Source organism: Labeo rohita, chromosome 11 (assembly GCF_022985175.1).
Source record: "Labeo rohita strain BAU-BD-2019 chromosome 11, IGBB_LRoh.1.0, whole genome shotgun sequence".
NCBI classification, from domain to species: domain Eukaryota; kingdom Metazoa; phylum Chordata; class Actinopteri; order Cypriniformes; family Cyprinidae; genus Labeo; species Labeo rohita.
The window spans coordinates 5,184,965-5,200,633 of NC_066879.1; the positions used below are offsets into that span (position 1 = coordinate 5,184,965).

Sequence of the window (15,669 nt, forward strand, 5' to 3'; positions counted from 1 at the left end):
GGCTTGGTGAGCAGAAGAGACTTCTTAAAAAAAAACATGAACTTCCTGTTCAAAAACTTTTGACTGTTAGTGTACATGTGTGGTGGAGGCAAATAAAATTCTCACATTTTATTTTTATATTGTATATTTTGTTTTTATATTGTGACATGTAGCCTATTCAGAATGTTATATATTATAACATACTAAATAGTCAATACTTTTTTGGTCAGTAAAAAAGTATGTGTCTACACAATAAAGTGAAAAACATCCTGAGACTGGAGAGTCTTTAGAAAAAGGCGTGTTTTAGGGCGTGTCTTCTGGTGCCTGCGCGATGACGTCACCGGCGTGATGACATCGCTGGCTATCACAGGGTTGTTTTGGAGGAAGTTAAAGCAGATCCCGAAACAGAAAGAGAAAAAAGACCCGTCATTTAACAGGGGGCAATAACGGTTACGGCACCCGTATCGGTATTCCCGATTCCGGATTAGTTCACTCATACACTAGCCAAAGCGATCCAGTGTTCCGCTGGCGACGGGGACTGAAGTTATTGTTTGTTTTCTTCATAAACATCAGGCTTGTGTAAGGGCACGGTAGCAATTTAGCTCACAGGCTACACCACAGCACTAAGACAGTCTGATATTCGCTAGATCCCCTGCATTATAAACCAGGTGAGTTATAAAATCGATATGTATGTTTGTGCATGTTCAATCCAGAGAAAGGTCGTGGAGTTGTTAAGAGAGATGGTTGGATTGACATGTAAGCTAATTGACGTTAGCAAACGAGCTCATTTGTTATGCAGTTAAAGAACACAGATGATTTAATCATTGTTTATCTGTGCATAAGCTTCCTTTCTGATTCAAATAAGTCATTTATACGCTGTGATGTTGATCAATACCTATTCAGACGCTGAAAAATCAGGTGTTTCTAGTTACCCCGACAGGCCTGACAGTCGCGCTGGATTGTGTCGTTTTACATTTGCACCTAATTTAAAACACATCACTTTTCTCAGATCGTTGTCTTGAGCTAGGGAAGATATTTTATTCAAGTAAGCTAATATGATAACAATCGATCAAATAGGGATTTCACAGCGCTGTCTTGCTTTTATGTGAAATCAGATGATTGCACAACCAGCAGCCGCATCAAACACGTTCACTTTCTGCCTGTATGTTTACAGCAGTAAAACAGGTGTGGAGTATTGCGAAACAAGGCATTTTAAATAAAGAAACATTTACTATAATGCTAAAGCCTCCATTATACTATAACGCAAGCGTCTTTGTAGTTCAGAAGTAGCGTCAAAATATGTCAGTATGAGTACGCACTTGATTATTTGTTGAAATGGATAGCATTCTGCTGTTCTCATGCATGTTAAGGGAAAATGCTCTACCATGTGATCCTACTTTACCGAGTGTCATGGGTTCCAGATTAAATATGGAGTCGTAAAACAGTTGGCAGTCCTGGGCTGTGTCTCAAAATCTAGCGAGCTGCCTATCTAGGCAGTTCAGGATAGTATACTACTCATATTATATATGCAGTACATAGCATGTAGTATAATATGCGTGCATACTTATGCATAAGTATAGCGTAATACAGTCACTTTCAAACCAAGAAGCTTCTGTTGGTCATTATGGCAAGTTTGCACAACCAGTTGAACCTATGGGAAATCTGCATGGGAAACTTCCCAGCTGCGTGTATTTTTATTTAAATTACTGGATTTCACCAGTGAAAATGTAACCAGACTTCACTGTAAATGCTCTAACATGAAAGTTGTTGATTTTTGTTTTTTGGATCACTTATTTTTGCAGTTGCTTTTAATGCTTAGGAACATTAGGGTCATGCTGACCAAAAGTGTTTTTATTCTAAAAAAGATAAAGCTGTTCCAGCTTTTCAATTTTCAGTAGGAATCCAGGAATTTCACCTGAGGCTGAAAGATTTTCCCACTCAGATTTTGCAACGGGTTGACCAACGAAAAGATGCTTGGTTTACGTCTGTTTTAATTTCTGATTGCTGATTTAAACATGCAATGAATTGACTTTCTGTCCACTGATTTGTTTTTCCTCAGAAAGTCAGCTTAACTGTAAGTATGTTGACAAACAAGTCCAATCCACTGAACACATTCCTGTAAAAAATTAAGTATGGCGCTAGGTCTAGGTCTATGTGATGTGTTGCATAGTATATTAAATGTGCCACACAAAATTATGTTTTTAAAATAGTAGGCAGTACAACATTCTGTGAGGTAAAATAAAAAAAATACTGCACGCACCTTTGATGCCCAAAAATACATTCTAGGTATGTAGGTCTCTTGTTAGGTTTAGATGAGTCATGCTGTCATGAAGATGAACCATAAAGAAGCTTAAAGACTTTATAGTGATTTTACGTGTCATACGGGCTGGCCAGGGCACACGTGAGATTACTTCATTTCATACCAGTTGTGTTTCAACCTTAGAATTCAAACACAAGACGATAAGAGGAAAGACATGAGCAATTTCTAAACATCCTGGTTGTTTTTTTAGGGGTTTTCCTATCTTTCCAAGTCTTGCTTCTCTCATTCATGATTGTGTAGTGTTATTGAAACAGTGTGATATATTACAGTCTTTTTAGAGGCAGTAAGTGTTCTGGGTTGATGACTTGAAGTTATGATGTTTGTGTGCAGGAGCTCTTCAGTCCACTTGTGGATCCTACTGAACCATGATGAAGGGTTTTTAGTATTTGCTACTCCATGTAGTCCAGCATCACATTATTGTTAAAAGCTTTGCTGGTGTTGAGACAGTATATTTCAGTAACTTTAATATAATACAAATAATTTTAAAAGAACATCAAGCGATTGTTTAATTCCCTGAATCCTGCTTAGGAGCCCCAATGAACAAAGACTAAGCTTTCATATAGGATATGCATAGTAATAAGTAATTTCTGGTGGTTTTTGATATTCATGCAAATTTTGGTGTTGGGTATTCTTTTTTTTTTTTTTCTCAGTTGTGCTGCATTTTAAAGGAGACGTTCACTTCCAGAACAAAAATTTACAGATAATGTACTTACCCCCTTGTCATCCACGATGTCTTTCTTTCTTCAGTCATAAATAAATTGTGTTTTTTAAGAAAAACATTTCCGGAATGTTCTCCATATAGTGGACTTTAATGGTACCCCTGAATTTGAATGTCCAAAATGCAGTTTAAATGCAGCCTCAAAGGGCTCTAAATGATCCCAGCCGAGAAAGAAGGGTCTTACTCAACAAACCGATCTGTTATTTTCTAAAACACAATTGCAATTTACATACTTTTTAACCTCAAACGCTCACCTTGTTTCGTCTGCCTGAACTGGTTTATGACAGTTAGGGTATGTCGAAAATCCAACATCAGAAGTACTGACCCAGTGTTTACAAAGTGAACATGCAAAGAAGATCAAACACCCTTTACAAAAAAAGGTAAAACGGTGATGTAGGACGATTGTGAAGTTGGAGGAGAAAATGAGATGGGAGTTTTTCGACATACTCTAACTGTCATGAACCTGAGACAGACAAGACGAGCATTTGAGGTTAAAAAGTATATAAATTGTATTTTTGTTTTTTGTTTTTTAAGAAAATAACCAGTAGTTTTGCTAGATAAGACTCTTCTTCCTTGGCTGGGATCATTTAGAGCCTGCATTTAAACTGCATTTGGACGTTCAAAATCGGTGGCACCACTAAAGTCCAGTATATGGAGTAAAATCCTGAAATGTTTTCCTCAAAAGATGCAATTTCTTTACGACTGAAGAAAGAAAGACATGACATCTTGGACGACAAGGGGGTGAGTACATTATCTGTAAATTTTTGTTCTGGAAGTGGACTTGTCCTTTAAGTTTTAACTGGAAAAAATTATGCTTGACATTGAGTAAATCTTACAAAATATGCTGCTTTTTTTAGAGATGTACAATAAGTCAGGGTAGCACTATATTTCATTTTTGACAGGAAGGAAACCGAGGCTGTGAAAAATATTAGTATGTTGGATTCAGTGTATTGTGCATTCATTGTCAGAACGAAAAGTACAAAAGCTGTACCTGGGGCAATACCTTATCAAAAGGTACACATTTGTACTAAAAGGGCTGGTATTAGTACTTTAAATGCACATATTAGTAGCTAAAAGGTACAAAATGTACATTTTGAAAAAGGTACTTTGGCAGTGACAGCTTTTGTACTTTTCTTTTTTTTTTCTGAGTGTGTACTGATTGTTCATCTGACAAAATTGACATGACATTGAAAGCCTTAAAGGGGTCATCGGATGCAAAGTTCACTTTAACATGTTGTTTGAACATAAATGTGTGTACACAGCCACCCTACAATGATAAAAATCCAACAAGTGGTTTTTATTTAATCTGTAAAAATAATTTCCTCTTTTTCAAATCAAGACATTCTCCGCATCGTCTGTGTGACGACACACTGACAGAGGCCATGATAGTTGATTGACACGGCCGTCTTACTTTAGACCCGCCCTGAATGAGCAGTAACAGTCCGATCGCCATTGTTTCGATGCTGGAACAGGGATGTAGACAAGAATGGCTCCTAAGCGATTGAGGTGTTGTGTTGCTGGATGTAATAATGAACATAGCGTTCGTCATTTACTCCCGACATCTGAGCTGCTGAAGATGCAGTGGATGACTTTTGTTTGTGAAGGGAATGCGCTACTGATCTAAACAAATGCGTCTATGTTTGCGCAAATCATTCGTGATCCAGCTTCACCTACAGCAAAAGTGAGTAGAAGTGTTGTTTTTTTTTTTTGTTTTTTTTTTTTTTAATGAATCTTTGCTATTGCCTTTCTAATAACGTGCCTGTTAGCAAGTTTCGTGGCTAAATGTGGCTAAAGTAAACAGGCTCGTCACTCCACAGAGAGAAGAGAGGGGCGGGGCGAGCAGAGCTCATTAACATTTAAAGCAACATCGACCTGAACAGGTTGATTTTTGCAGAGCTGATTTTGGCAAGGTAAACAGGGTGTTTTTTACACTACCATTGAGTAATTTTAATCAAAGCATGTTATAGACTTTTCAATAAGACCCTAAAGAATCATATCATCTTGTGGAAAATGGGCATCCGATGACCTCTTTATTTCACCAAGACATGCTAAAACTCCTCCACTGTTTCTCTGATGTTTTGAGTTTCAAAATATATCCTGATAGATGTTCGCTCACATGCCCAACTCTGCAGTGGGATGCTGTTTTCACTACTAAATTAAGTCCTAATTACATAATCCACTCCACATTTGATATTATCTGCCTGATTTTAGCCCAGTAGTTACGTAATATGAAAATGAGCAGTTAAAAGGTACTAAAAGGTTTCAAGTGGCCTAATTTAAAACCTCTTGAACCTATGATAATTTCATGTCAGTGGTTTTGCAACGAGTTTATTGTTAAAAGCTGATTTTTAAACACTATATTCTCTCTGTCTGACTCCCAATATAGCAGCAGGATAGGCGGGTTTACATTGTGTGGACGTAATATGTTACTGTTTACTCATAAACGGAGATATTTTTTCCATCTGAATGTTTGCATCCGGATTCTGTCGCCAGTTTGAAACTATTGTTTGCTCGTGTATAAGTCCGGAGACTGATTTAGATCAAAAGTCAAATGAACTGTTGTCATTAGTAGTTTAGTATCGCTGTGCTGTTTTTTGATGTTTTTTTTTTTTTTTTTTTTTTTTTTTGGTACTGTACATTTGAATAATGTGATGCCTAAATTCACTTGTAGCATTTTAATCTTTAATCCTTAGTATTTAATAGTGCTGTCAAATCGATTAATCGCGATTAATCGCATCCAAAATCAAAGTCTGTGTTTACATATTTATACATATTACATATTTATAATGTTGTGTATTGGTACAAGAATATACCATGTGACCGAAGACCCTCTGTTAATGCCAAGTAGTTTTTAGTAGTAGTAGTAGTTGTTGTTGTTGTAACAGGATGTACTGTTCCATGTAACACTGTCATTTTGATTTACTTCCTAAAGTGTTTAGCAATGATTATTGCTCTCACTATCATGTCCTGGATAAACAGCAGTACCTCAGCAGATCTGTATTGACTGAAAGATGGAGAAGTGATTAGTGAATGGCATGTTCAAGCCCTCCTCTTAAAAAGGATAGTGTGCGTTTAACGGTAGGCGGGCAACAGTACGGTTCGCCTGTGAGAGTGTGTTTCTCGTGACTTTGCTAGTTAGAGTGCACATGACCATTTTGAGAGTGCAAGCAGAATCATGGGTTTTGTCATTGAAACAAAAAAGGCTTTTATAGCACACTTATGAGTGTGGAAGTTCAATCAAATGGGTGATTGTGGTTTTAGCTATAGTAGTTAGTTTACTACATACTACAAGGCTGCTGTCCTGTCTGCATGTATTTTAATTAGGCCTGTTTGAGTACAACCAGGTTTGACTTTCACTTCCTTTTTATTTATATGAGCCGTGCTGTTGAAATCTTGACTTCATGCTCTGTGCTTTCTCCTCCCCCAGCTGTGACACTATGACATCAAGGAAGAAAGTTCTTCTGAAGGTGATCATCCTTGGAGACTCCGGGTGAGTTTCAACACAAGCACATTCAACATGGTGACCTTGTAGTAAAGTTGAGGCTAATGCTGTTTTTGTTTAGTTTTTAAAGGGATAGTTCACCCAAAAATGAAAATCCTGTCATTATTTACTCGCCTTAAAGTTGTTCCAAACTTGCATGAGTTTCTTTTATTCTGTTGAACACAGAAGAAGATATTTTGAAGAATGTGGGTAACCAAACAGTTGACGGCAGGCATTGACTTCCATGGTACCTTTTTTTTCTCAATGATGTCAGATGTAAATGATGACAGAATTTTCATTTTTGGCTTAATTTTTAGAGCATTCTGTTAAATAGTAGTTCTGTTAATAGTGGTAGTGTTAAAGAGACGGTTCACCCAAAAATGAAAATTACTCCATGATTTATTCACACTCAAGCCATCTTGGGTGTATATTCAATTCAATTCAATTCAAATTTATTTGTATAGCGCTTTTCACGATACATATCGTTGCAAAGCAGCTTTACACCAAATTGACATTTTTACAATATATGTAGTAGTAGCTTGATGCACATATGGCAGAGATGTGTGGTAAAGATCAATTAATGACGTAATCAAACAGACAAAGAACACTATAAATTAGTAGCAGAATTCGGTAGTGCTGTATGTTTTCAGGGTTGGCATCATCTGAAGTCCTCTGTGGGGTTGGCATCATCTCTTCTTAAGTGTTCTGGATCCACACTGGAGCTTTATAGTTACCATGGGATGTCAATCCCATGGCAAAAACAGAGAACAAATAGGAACTTAGCTGCTGTTCAAACTAAGAAAAGGAAGGTTTGTTAAACCAGAGCTAAAAGATTAATAATGAACATTTGATCAGATATAGCTGCAGGAAAAGTTATATATGACTTTCTTCTTTCAGAAAAATACAATTGGAGTTATGTTACAAAAATGTCCTGGCTCTTCCAAGCTTTATAATGGCAGTGAATGGGTGTTGTTTGACTTAAAAAATGTAGGAGCACAGTGAAAATTTCATGAGCACCTTCTAATCAATAATCCAAAAATATGATCAAAAATTAGCCTTCCCATTACAAGGTGATATTTGACTTCTTAAAGTGTTTTTACCTTTATAATGGCATTTTTCTAACTTTATTAAAATTATGTCATCTTCTTTGGCAGATTTGTAAAAAATTATATTTCATAAGCTTTTTAAAATTTCTAATTAAAACAACAGAAGAAGAACAAGTAAAATAAGAGTATGTTACCAATCAGAAGAAGTCAGTATTAACAAAATTAATTTGTACTACAGAGGTGGCACAGAAGAACACAAAAGTGGCTTGTAGGTGAATTTTTATGTTTAATGAGGCTCAGAGGTGGCATGAGTGCAATCAAATTCATAAATTCATGTTGAAATTAAAGTTTGAAATATACCATTTTAAATATAGAAATTTTAAATGATTTAAATAACTGAAAAGATACTCTAAAAAAGAAAGTAAAACTGCCATTAGGTGGCGGCAAGACACTGATTTAATTACAGAATCATTCATTCATTTGATTCGTTCGAACGGCCGATTCATTCAGGAATAAAGCAAGCGACTGTTTATATGAATGGGAAATTGAATCATTGACTCACTAGATTCGCTGTGTTTGAATGGAGATGTGCAGCGGCTCAGTTGTGACTTGTTTCAGACTACACTGAACAATGAATTTCTTATTTACACTCTCTCTATTGTTTGTGAAAGGATTTGTGAGATATGTCTGTGATACATTACTCAACGTTGCAAAAACACATAGAAACATTTAAAGCTCCCCTCAGCGCAAACACAAATATCGGTCACTCGCACTGGTGCTCCTGAATATTTTTTTCATAGTCGCATGCAGTAGTTTTCAGCTGTGAATGCCCTGTGTCGAGATTTTGAAGCACAAAAAAAGTGCATCCACCCATCATAAAACACACTCCACACGCCTCCTGAAGCGTATCAATGCATTTGTGTATGAAAAATATACAAGCACATCGATTCGCTTCAGAAGGCCTTTATTAACCACCCAGAGCACTTTTTATGATGAATGGATGCACTTTATTGGACTTCAAAATCTCAGCACCCATTCACTTGCTATTATAAAGCTTGGATGAGCCAGAGCATTTTATAATATAACTCCTATTCTATTCATCTGAGGGATAAAAGTCATATACATCGAGGATGGCTTGAGGGTGAGTAAATCATGGGGTAATCTTCAGTTTTGGGTGTGTCTTGGCAGTTGGCAGTGTTTCTTACAGCGATATTAAGCGGTGAAGCTACTAAATATAAAGTGCCATATCTTGTAAATTGTGTGAAGTTTTGTGACAATGTTTTGCTGCATTGATTTTGTTGGTGACAAACATACAGTATGATCGTACAGTATGATGAAGTTCTGTTTTTTTTATTTCGTTTGAATCAGTCTAATTGCTTGCTAAATCAGAACAAATATCTGACTCACACTTTTTGGATGTTTAAATGACAACAATTATACAAAAACATAAAAGGTCTGTAAGAAATTTTAAATGGTTTTATTTGATCGAAAATGCAGTAAAAAGTAATTTAAAGCATATGCACAATTTAACATTACTGTTTTCCATTTTAATATACTTTAAAATACAATTTATTCTTGTGATGGAAAAGAGTTCACAGTACTTCAGCAGCCATTACTCCAGACCTCATGTCAGACGATCCTTCAGAAAACATTTTCTTCGGAAACAGTAATCTACAAAAATAAATACAACCTACCAAAAACACACACAAAATCCAAATAAACTCCCTAAATCAGACAGCTTAATTATACAGTTGTCGCTTCTTAAATAAATGATAAATTAAAGTAAATTACCTCCCATGCTCAGACTTCTGAGGACACTCTGAATGATTTTGGATTTTTTAATCAAACCAGTTCATTGTACAATGAATCAAACTGCACTAATTGCACTTTTAATTTAGGCAGGAGTGTGCAAAATAACTCTGTCCCGCATAGTCATGCCACGTGCATTTAGATTTTTAGCTTAAAATTGTGTATAGACACACCCTATTACGCCCTACCAGTGAAGTGTTTGACTAACATTATAAACATATGTTTAGATGTGCATGACCCACTGGCCATTTAAATGCTGTGTTGTGTCAACCACCCAAAAACAAAACCTACAAAAAGCCTTTCATTTCCTCCTGATGTCTTACGAGCTTTCCAGGCTGGAAAGTTTGTGGGCGGGATATAAATTCTCAAGAAAATAGTTTCAGTTTCAAAAAGAGAATGTAAATTTTGTTATGGCCTACATTTATAGTGTTTCATTTTGCATGACTCATAGTTCTGTGCAGTCACAAATAGACATGTTAGTTCTCCTTTTATTCTGCCAGGTGCTGATTAACGGTTGTTTTGTCTCAAAAGGGTTGGGAAGACATCTCTGATGAACCAGTATGTGAATAAGAAGTTCAGTAATCAGTACAAAGCTACTATAGGAGCAGATTTCCTGACAAAAGAAGTGATGGTTGATGACCGACTTGTCACAATGCAGGTAAATCATGTGATGCTTTGAAATCAAAAAGAAAGCATCTGAAGCATTTTTCTTTTCCTCATACCAATGTGTGTCATCTCATTACTCCAACTACCTATTTTATAAACTGAGAGAAGGTTTTAAAGTACAAAAATATAATTTCTGTCATCATCCAGTCACCTCATGTTGTTTCAAGCATGGATGATATTTTATTTCTCCTGAGGAGCACAAAAAAAATAACAGATGTCACTGGCATGCTATATAAATCTTTTTAGTATGTCTCTTAATGTTTCATAATGCAGCCTGACAGAATGTTCCTATATGAGAGAAGGTTAATGTCAGTGTTCTGTGTCGTTTCATTCAGATATGGGACACAGCAGGTCAAGAGCGGTTCCAGTCTCTGGGTGTGGCTTTCTACCGCGGTGCTGACTGCTGTGTGCTGGTGTTCGACGTCACTGCCCCAAACACCTTCAAGACACTGGATAGCTGGAGGGACGAGTTTCTGATCCAGGCCAGCCCACGTGACCCAGAGAATTTTCCTTTTGTGGTGCTGGGCAACAAAATTGATCTGGAGAATAGGCAGGTGGGTACAGTCATTCTTGTCATGATGGTCTAATTCTAAACCATGTGACTTTAATTAATTATTTTTATTATGACAAGCTAAGGCCCCGATCACACCGAACGCGTTTTTTAGTTCTAAAAATGCGAGGCGCACTGCACTGCCTTTTTCTGGTGACTTTTAAAAAAAAGAGCAGTGCGTTGCGGTTTTATATGTTGCTAGGCAACCATCAAATAAGCCGTACTGTCAATCTAATCAAAGGATTATAGCGCAAGCGCTCTAAAATCTTTAGTTTTTAGCTGTTAAGTAAACTGTCATATCAGCAAAAAAACTTAAAACATACAGCTCCAGGTAACCCGTGATAGACACCAAAAGTTTCTCCTCCATCACTGCAGTCTCCGGACTTTTTAAGCGTCGGTAAAACTTTCGTCACCACAACAGAAGGCCCGCCTCTCCATTCATTCGATTGGATAATGGAAAAAACCGCGATGACGTCGGCCGCTTTTCTGCTCAGAGTTGCTTTTTTTTCAACTTCAGGCGCTCAGAGCGTTCCGTCAAAAATGCAAGGCGCAGCAGGCGGTTAAAACTCGAGGCGGCCGCGGCGCATAACCAGCGCGCATAACGCTCACCTTTACAATTTTGAAAATGGGGACATCAGATGCCTTTCTTTAGAGTCTTTAGGCTAAAATTTGGATGAAATTTCACAATAATTGTGTAAAACAACACCTTTTTACCTTGTCAAAAACGGCTCTGTTCACAACGTTCTGTTTCGGTGTATGTCTCTTTAAATGATAATGAGCTACTGCTCACCCCACCCCTCTTGTGTTTTTTTTTTTTTTTTTTTGTATTCTTCTGTATTCGGTGGTGCATTACCATGACAAACAAAACTAATCCACTGTGTCCTCAGTGGCTCTGATTTCAGGAGTAAATGAAGACTCTTACACTCACTTTTACATCTAACTACAAAACACCTGCATTGCTTTACATTTTTGTCGCTATAGCTGCTCGAGTGCGGAGACAGCATACAACTGGCTGAGGGCGGAAATATGTTACTACAAGTCAGTCCATCAGTGGTTGTGGGTGGGGCCTGAGCAGTATGATGTCATACTGTTCAGAAAATAACAACAGCTTGAATATTGAGACTGTTTGGGTTTTTGGGGGATTAAAAAAAAAAAAAAAAGTGAATGAGTTTTTATCATTGTAGGGCGGTTGTGTCCACTAGGGCTGCCCCCTAACAGTCGACTAACCATTAGTTGATGAGAAGAGGCTTGGTCAATCAATTTTATTAGTCACTTAGTCCACAGGAAGTGGCGAAGTCACACAGTCTGTGACAGACAGATCGATAACGGCTGGTCTATGTGGTCACCTATCATTTATCAACCTCAAATATAGCTTTTACATGGCCGCTCAATCTAATGTTAACCTAGAAAAATGTGTGCTATTCAAGTGTCTGTGCAGAGTTTGGAAGATGAATAGTAGCACGCTTACTACGTGACAGATGGAGGCGCCTGTGCGCTTACTTGCTCCGTCAGTTTTGGTCATACAGATAAAAGTAATACATCTTTATCAGCAAAGACTTTACATTTATTTGTGTGCACTCACAATAACAACGAAACATTGCACTTTTGTAAAATAATTAAAGCAAACAGGATGTGGTTTGTGCCATCTCAGTCTCTGTGAACTTGAGTGCAAAACTTCAAAACTCTATGTATACTTGCCTTACAGACGTGAAGCGTATATTTAAAGAGAGTGAAATGTCTACTTTCAAATTAACCCGTTCTAATAGAAAACATATTCTCAGATTATATAATTTGTATGAAACATGCATACATGCATACTACTGCAACGAGTCAGTGTCGCCGACTTCATCTCTTAAGCTAAAAACAAAGAAAGCACTATCAATAAATATTAAAATGTTAATGCAGTCTCCTTGCTGTTTTTCCCAGACACATTCATAATTATTATATCTGCTGGTGAGCTGTGGCAAGCTTTTTTTTATGTTTATTGATAAACGTGCGACTAATAGTCAACTAATGCTTAAAATGAACTAGTCGACCAGAGAAATCTTTAGTCGAGGGCTGCCCTAGTGACCACACACTGCTAAGACACGTTTATATGCAAACACCCTGTAAAACTACATTTTGCATTTGATATCCCCCTTAAAATATTCTCATCATATAAGAGGTGTGTTTAAGTCATTGTGAGTATGAATTGCATTTTTAATGCATTTTGAAATAAATTAATATATCTGCACAAAACAATTACCATGTAATTGGCCCATCTACATGTAGAAGTGTGCAAGTAATATATTTCAAGATCATGTCACATTCTAAGAGGCCAAAAGTGCTAATTTAGGACCAGCTGCACCCTCTCCATATACATGTATAAGTGCTTTGGAGAAGTCCTTGAACTTCCAGTGAATGACACCTCAAATGACTTGTGTTGAAGACTTATGATTTTTCATCTAGCAACGTTTCTACATTGTTCACTTTGGAGCAAAAATCTGACTTTAAACGTGAAAAAAATAAAGATTTGACATTTATAGTGATAATTATCGATATCGACTGATATGAAAAAAAATTATCGCCCAGCCCTAGATCATGGTGAAGACTTGTACCTGTGACCATATTCACAGTTTCTTGTGAATTTCACATTTTGCTTCTTTCATGGTTTCACCCTCAGGTAACAACCAAGCGGGCACAGGCTTGGTGTCAGAGTAAGAACAACATCCCCTACTTTGAGACCAGTGCAAAGGAGGCCATCAATGTAGAGCAGGCTTTCCAGACCATTGCACGCAATGCACTCAAACAGGTATGTTCGTTCTGACTTTTTTCTATATTCTAAATTTTCGTAGATTTTTTTTTTTTCCTTTTATCTCTTTTTTTTGTATCTTTTTATATATATATATATATAATAAATAATTACAAGAATTTTGTTTGCACCTCGTAATTCTATTTTGTTCATCTAAATTATTTTTTAAGACTTTTCCCGTCTCGTAATTCTGTTTTTTTTTTTCTTTTATTGTCATAATTCCAACTATCCAATAGTTTTTCTTTTTTAACAGAATTCTGAGTTTCATGATTCAGATTTTTTTGTTTAAGTTGTTGTTTTTGTGTCTGCCATGGAATAAGAAGTAAATTCATTTATCTGATAGTTTTTCTCATAATTGTGAGAATTCAGAGTTTATATCTTGCAATTTTGACTTTCTTCCTTTAAATTTATATCTCACAATTCTGAGTTTATAACTTGCATTGGTAAGTTCATTCTGAGAAACGGAGTCAGAGACAAGGATGAAACTTTCTAGTTCACACGTCAAGTGCCTGTGTTTGCGCACATTATCAAATGGAGTGTACTTTGAAAGGCTGTATATATATACACTTCAAAACTAAGAAATATTTGCACTCAACTGTGCCCTTTTTTATTCCGTAGGAAACCGAAGTGGAGTTATACAACGAGTTCCCCGAGCCAATTAAACTAGACCGGAACGATAGAGCCAAGCCATCAGCAGAGACTTGTAGCTGCTGAGGACCTCCAGGGGGCGCCGCGTTTCACCCTCAGCCTCTCTGGCCTTGTCTCTGCCTCACTCCCTCTCTCTCTCTCACGTTCTTTCTTTCACCCCCGTTCTTCTTTATCTCCTTCCCTCCCTTTTACTCCATATAATCACTGGCCTTTGTAGACGAGCAGACTTCCTCTCATTCAGTATCCTACACAGTTCACATTCACAGCCTTAGACACAACACCCACAGCCACATATGCTCAAGAGGCTCAATCTGACACCCGTTTTCGTACACGAATCCTGACACCTCGCACCGGTTCTGCAGAATCGTCGCCTCACCCACGTAAAAAGTCCTACTGAATCTCTTCACAACACTTGAATGGCTCTTGAGACTTTTTATACGATCCAGTCCCGCAGTGCAATTGGAAGTGACGTGAACGCTGAAAGATGGGGGGTGTATCAGAGCCGCACGTCGGTACCAGAACAACCGCCGTGTTCAACTGCTTCACCATTGTGCTTGAAATAAAATGGCGACCTGGCGTAAAGCATGCTACATTTGCATCTTAAAGTCGTGAACCCGAAAACGAAGCCCTGGAGGTCTAACACTGCCCCCGCTGTTATATCTGAGAACTGCAGTCAGTTAATCCAGTGTACGCCCGATCGCTGTCCTCAAAGTGGAACACGAAAACATGAATAGCAAACCATGCGATGGGAAATTTAGATATTACATCTAAGTTATCTACAATTCATACTATTATGACAATTAGTATTTCTATGTTTTTTTTTTTGTTCTTTTTATCGTCAATCCTCATGTCAGCATGACCGAATCACCGCGAGTCTGCCATGAACAAGTAGTGGCGTAGGCCATCTCTTGTCGTTTTTCTCTTTTTTTTCATATCTTGCCCGGACTCTACCAGTAGCTCAGGGTGGTAGAGAATTTAAGTGCTCGGTATCACTCGGATCTTTTCCTGTCGGTTTGTTCATTATTATTGTAATTATTATTATCTGTGTTGCATTATATACAAATAAACTCAACTAGACAACATTGGGGGAATTGTTCATGACATTTAATGAAACAAAATGCACAGCATATACATTGTTCAAAATAAATGTATTTCAAAGTAATGGAAATAAAATTAAGTTGTTGAATAAAACTCTGACACATTGTGTGTTTGCTGTACATTTGAAATGAACGAATGAAATGTCTACAAATCAACTACTATTAAAGGGTTACTCCACACCAAAATGAAAATTTTGACACTAATCACTTACCCCCATGTCGTTCCAAATCCGTAAAAGCTCCATTCGTCTTAATTTAAGATGTTTTGGATGAAAACCGGGAGGCTTGTACGTTAACCGTCCCATTGACTGCCAGGTAAATACCACTGTCAAGACCCAGAAAAGACATAATAATCAAAATAATCCATCTGCCATTAGTGGTTCAATCTGAATTTTATGAAACGACGAGAATACTTTTTTGTACGGAAAAAAATAAATAACTATTTTATTCAACAATTCGTCTTCTCCACGTCAGTATAGCGCCATTTTGAAGAGTACGCCGGATACGCTGTTTTCGTTCAAATCAAAGTGTAAATGTATGTAGAAAACGTATCCGTATCAGTTT

The 15,669-nt window shown here is 37.2% G+C and overlaps 1 protein-coding gene across 1 annotated transcript; it reads left to right on the forward strand.

The window, feature by feature from the left end:
• The first annotated feature begins 331 nt into the window (after nt 1-331).
• rab7a (RAB7a, member RAS oncogene family) lies at nt 332-15,205 on the forward strand. The gene is made up of 6 exons (XM_051123140.1): nt 332-647; nt 6,445-6,507; nt 9,885-10,011; nt 10,355-10,573; nt 13,232-13,360; nt 13,979-15,205. Exons 2-6 carry the CDS (start codon nt 6,455-6,457, stop codon nt 14,072-14,074), a joined length of 624 nt encoding a protein of 207 aa, XP_050979097.1. The 5' UTR covers nt 332-647; nt 6,445-6,454; the 3' UTR covers nt 14,075-15,205.
• The last annotated feature ends 464 nt before the right edge of the window (nt 15,206-15,669 follow it).

Excerpts from the sequence above, each read along its gene's own strand:
- rab7a (XM_051123140.1), top strand. The coding sequence starts at position 6,455 with ATGACATCAAGGAAGAAAGTTCTTCTGAAGGTGATCATCCTTGGAGAC. Across the intron at positions 10,012-10,354 it reads ACCGACTTGTCACAATGCAG|ATATGGGACACAGCAGGTCA; the intron begins GTAAATCATGTG and ends CGTTTCATTCAG. Across the intron at positions 13,361-13,978 it reads CACGCAATGCACTCAAACAG|GAAACCGAAGTGGAGTTATA; the intron begins GTATGTTCGTTC and ends TTTATTCCGTAG.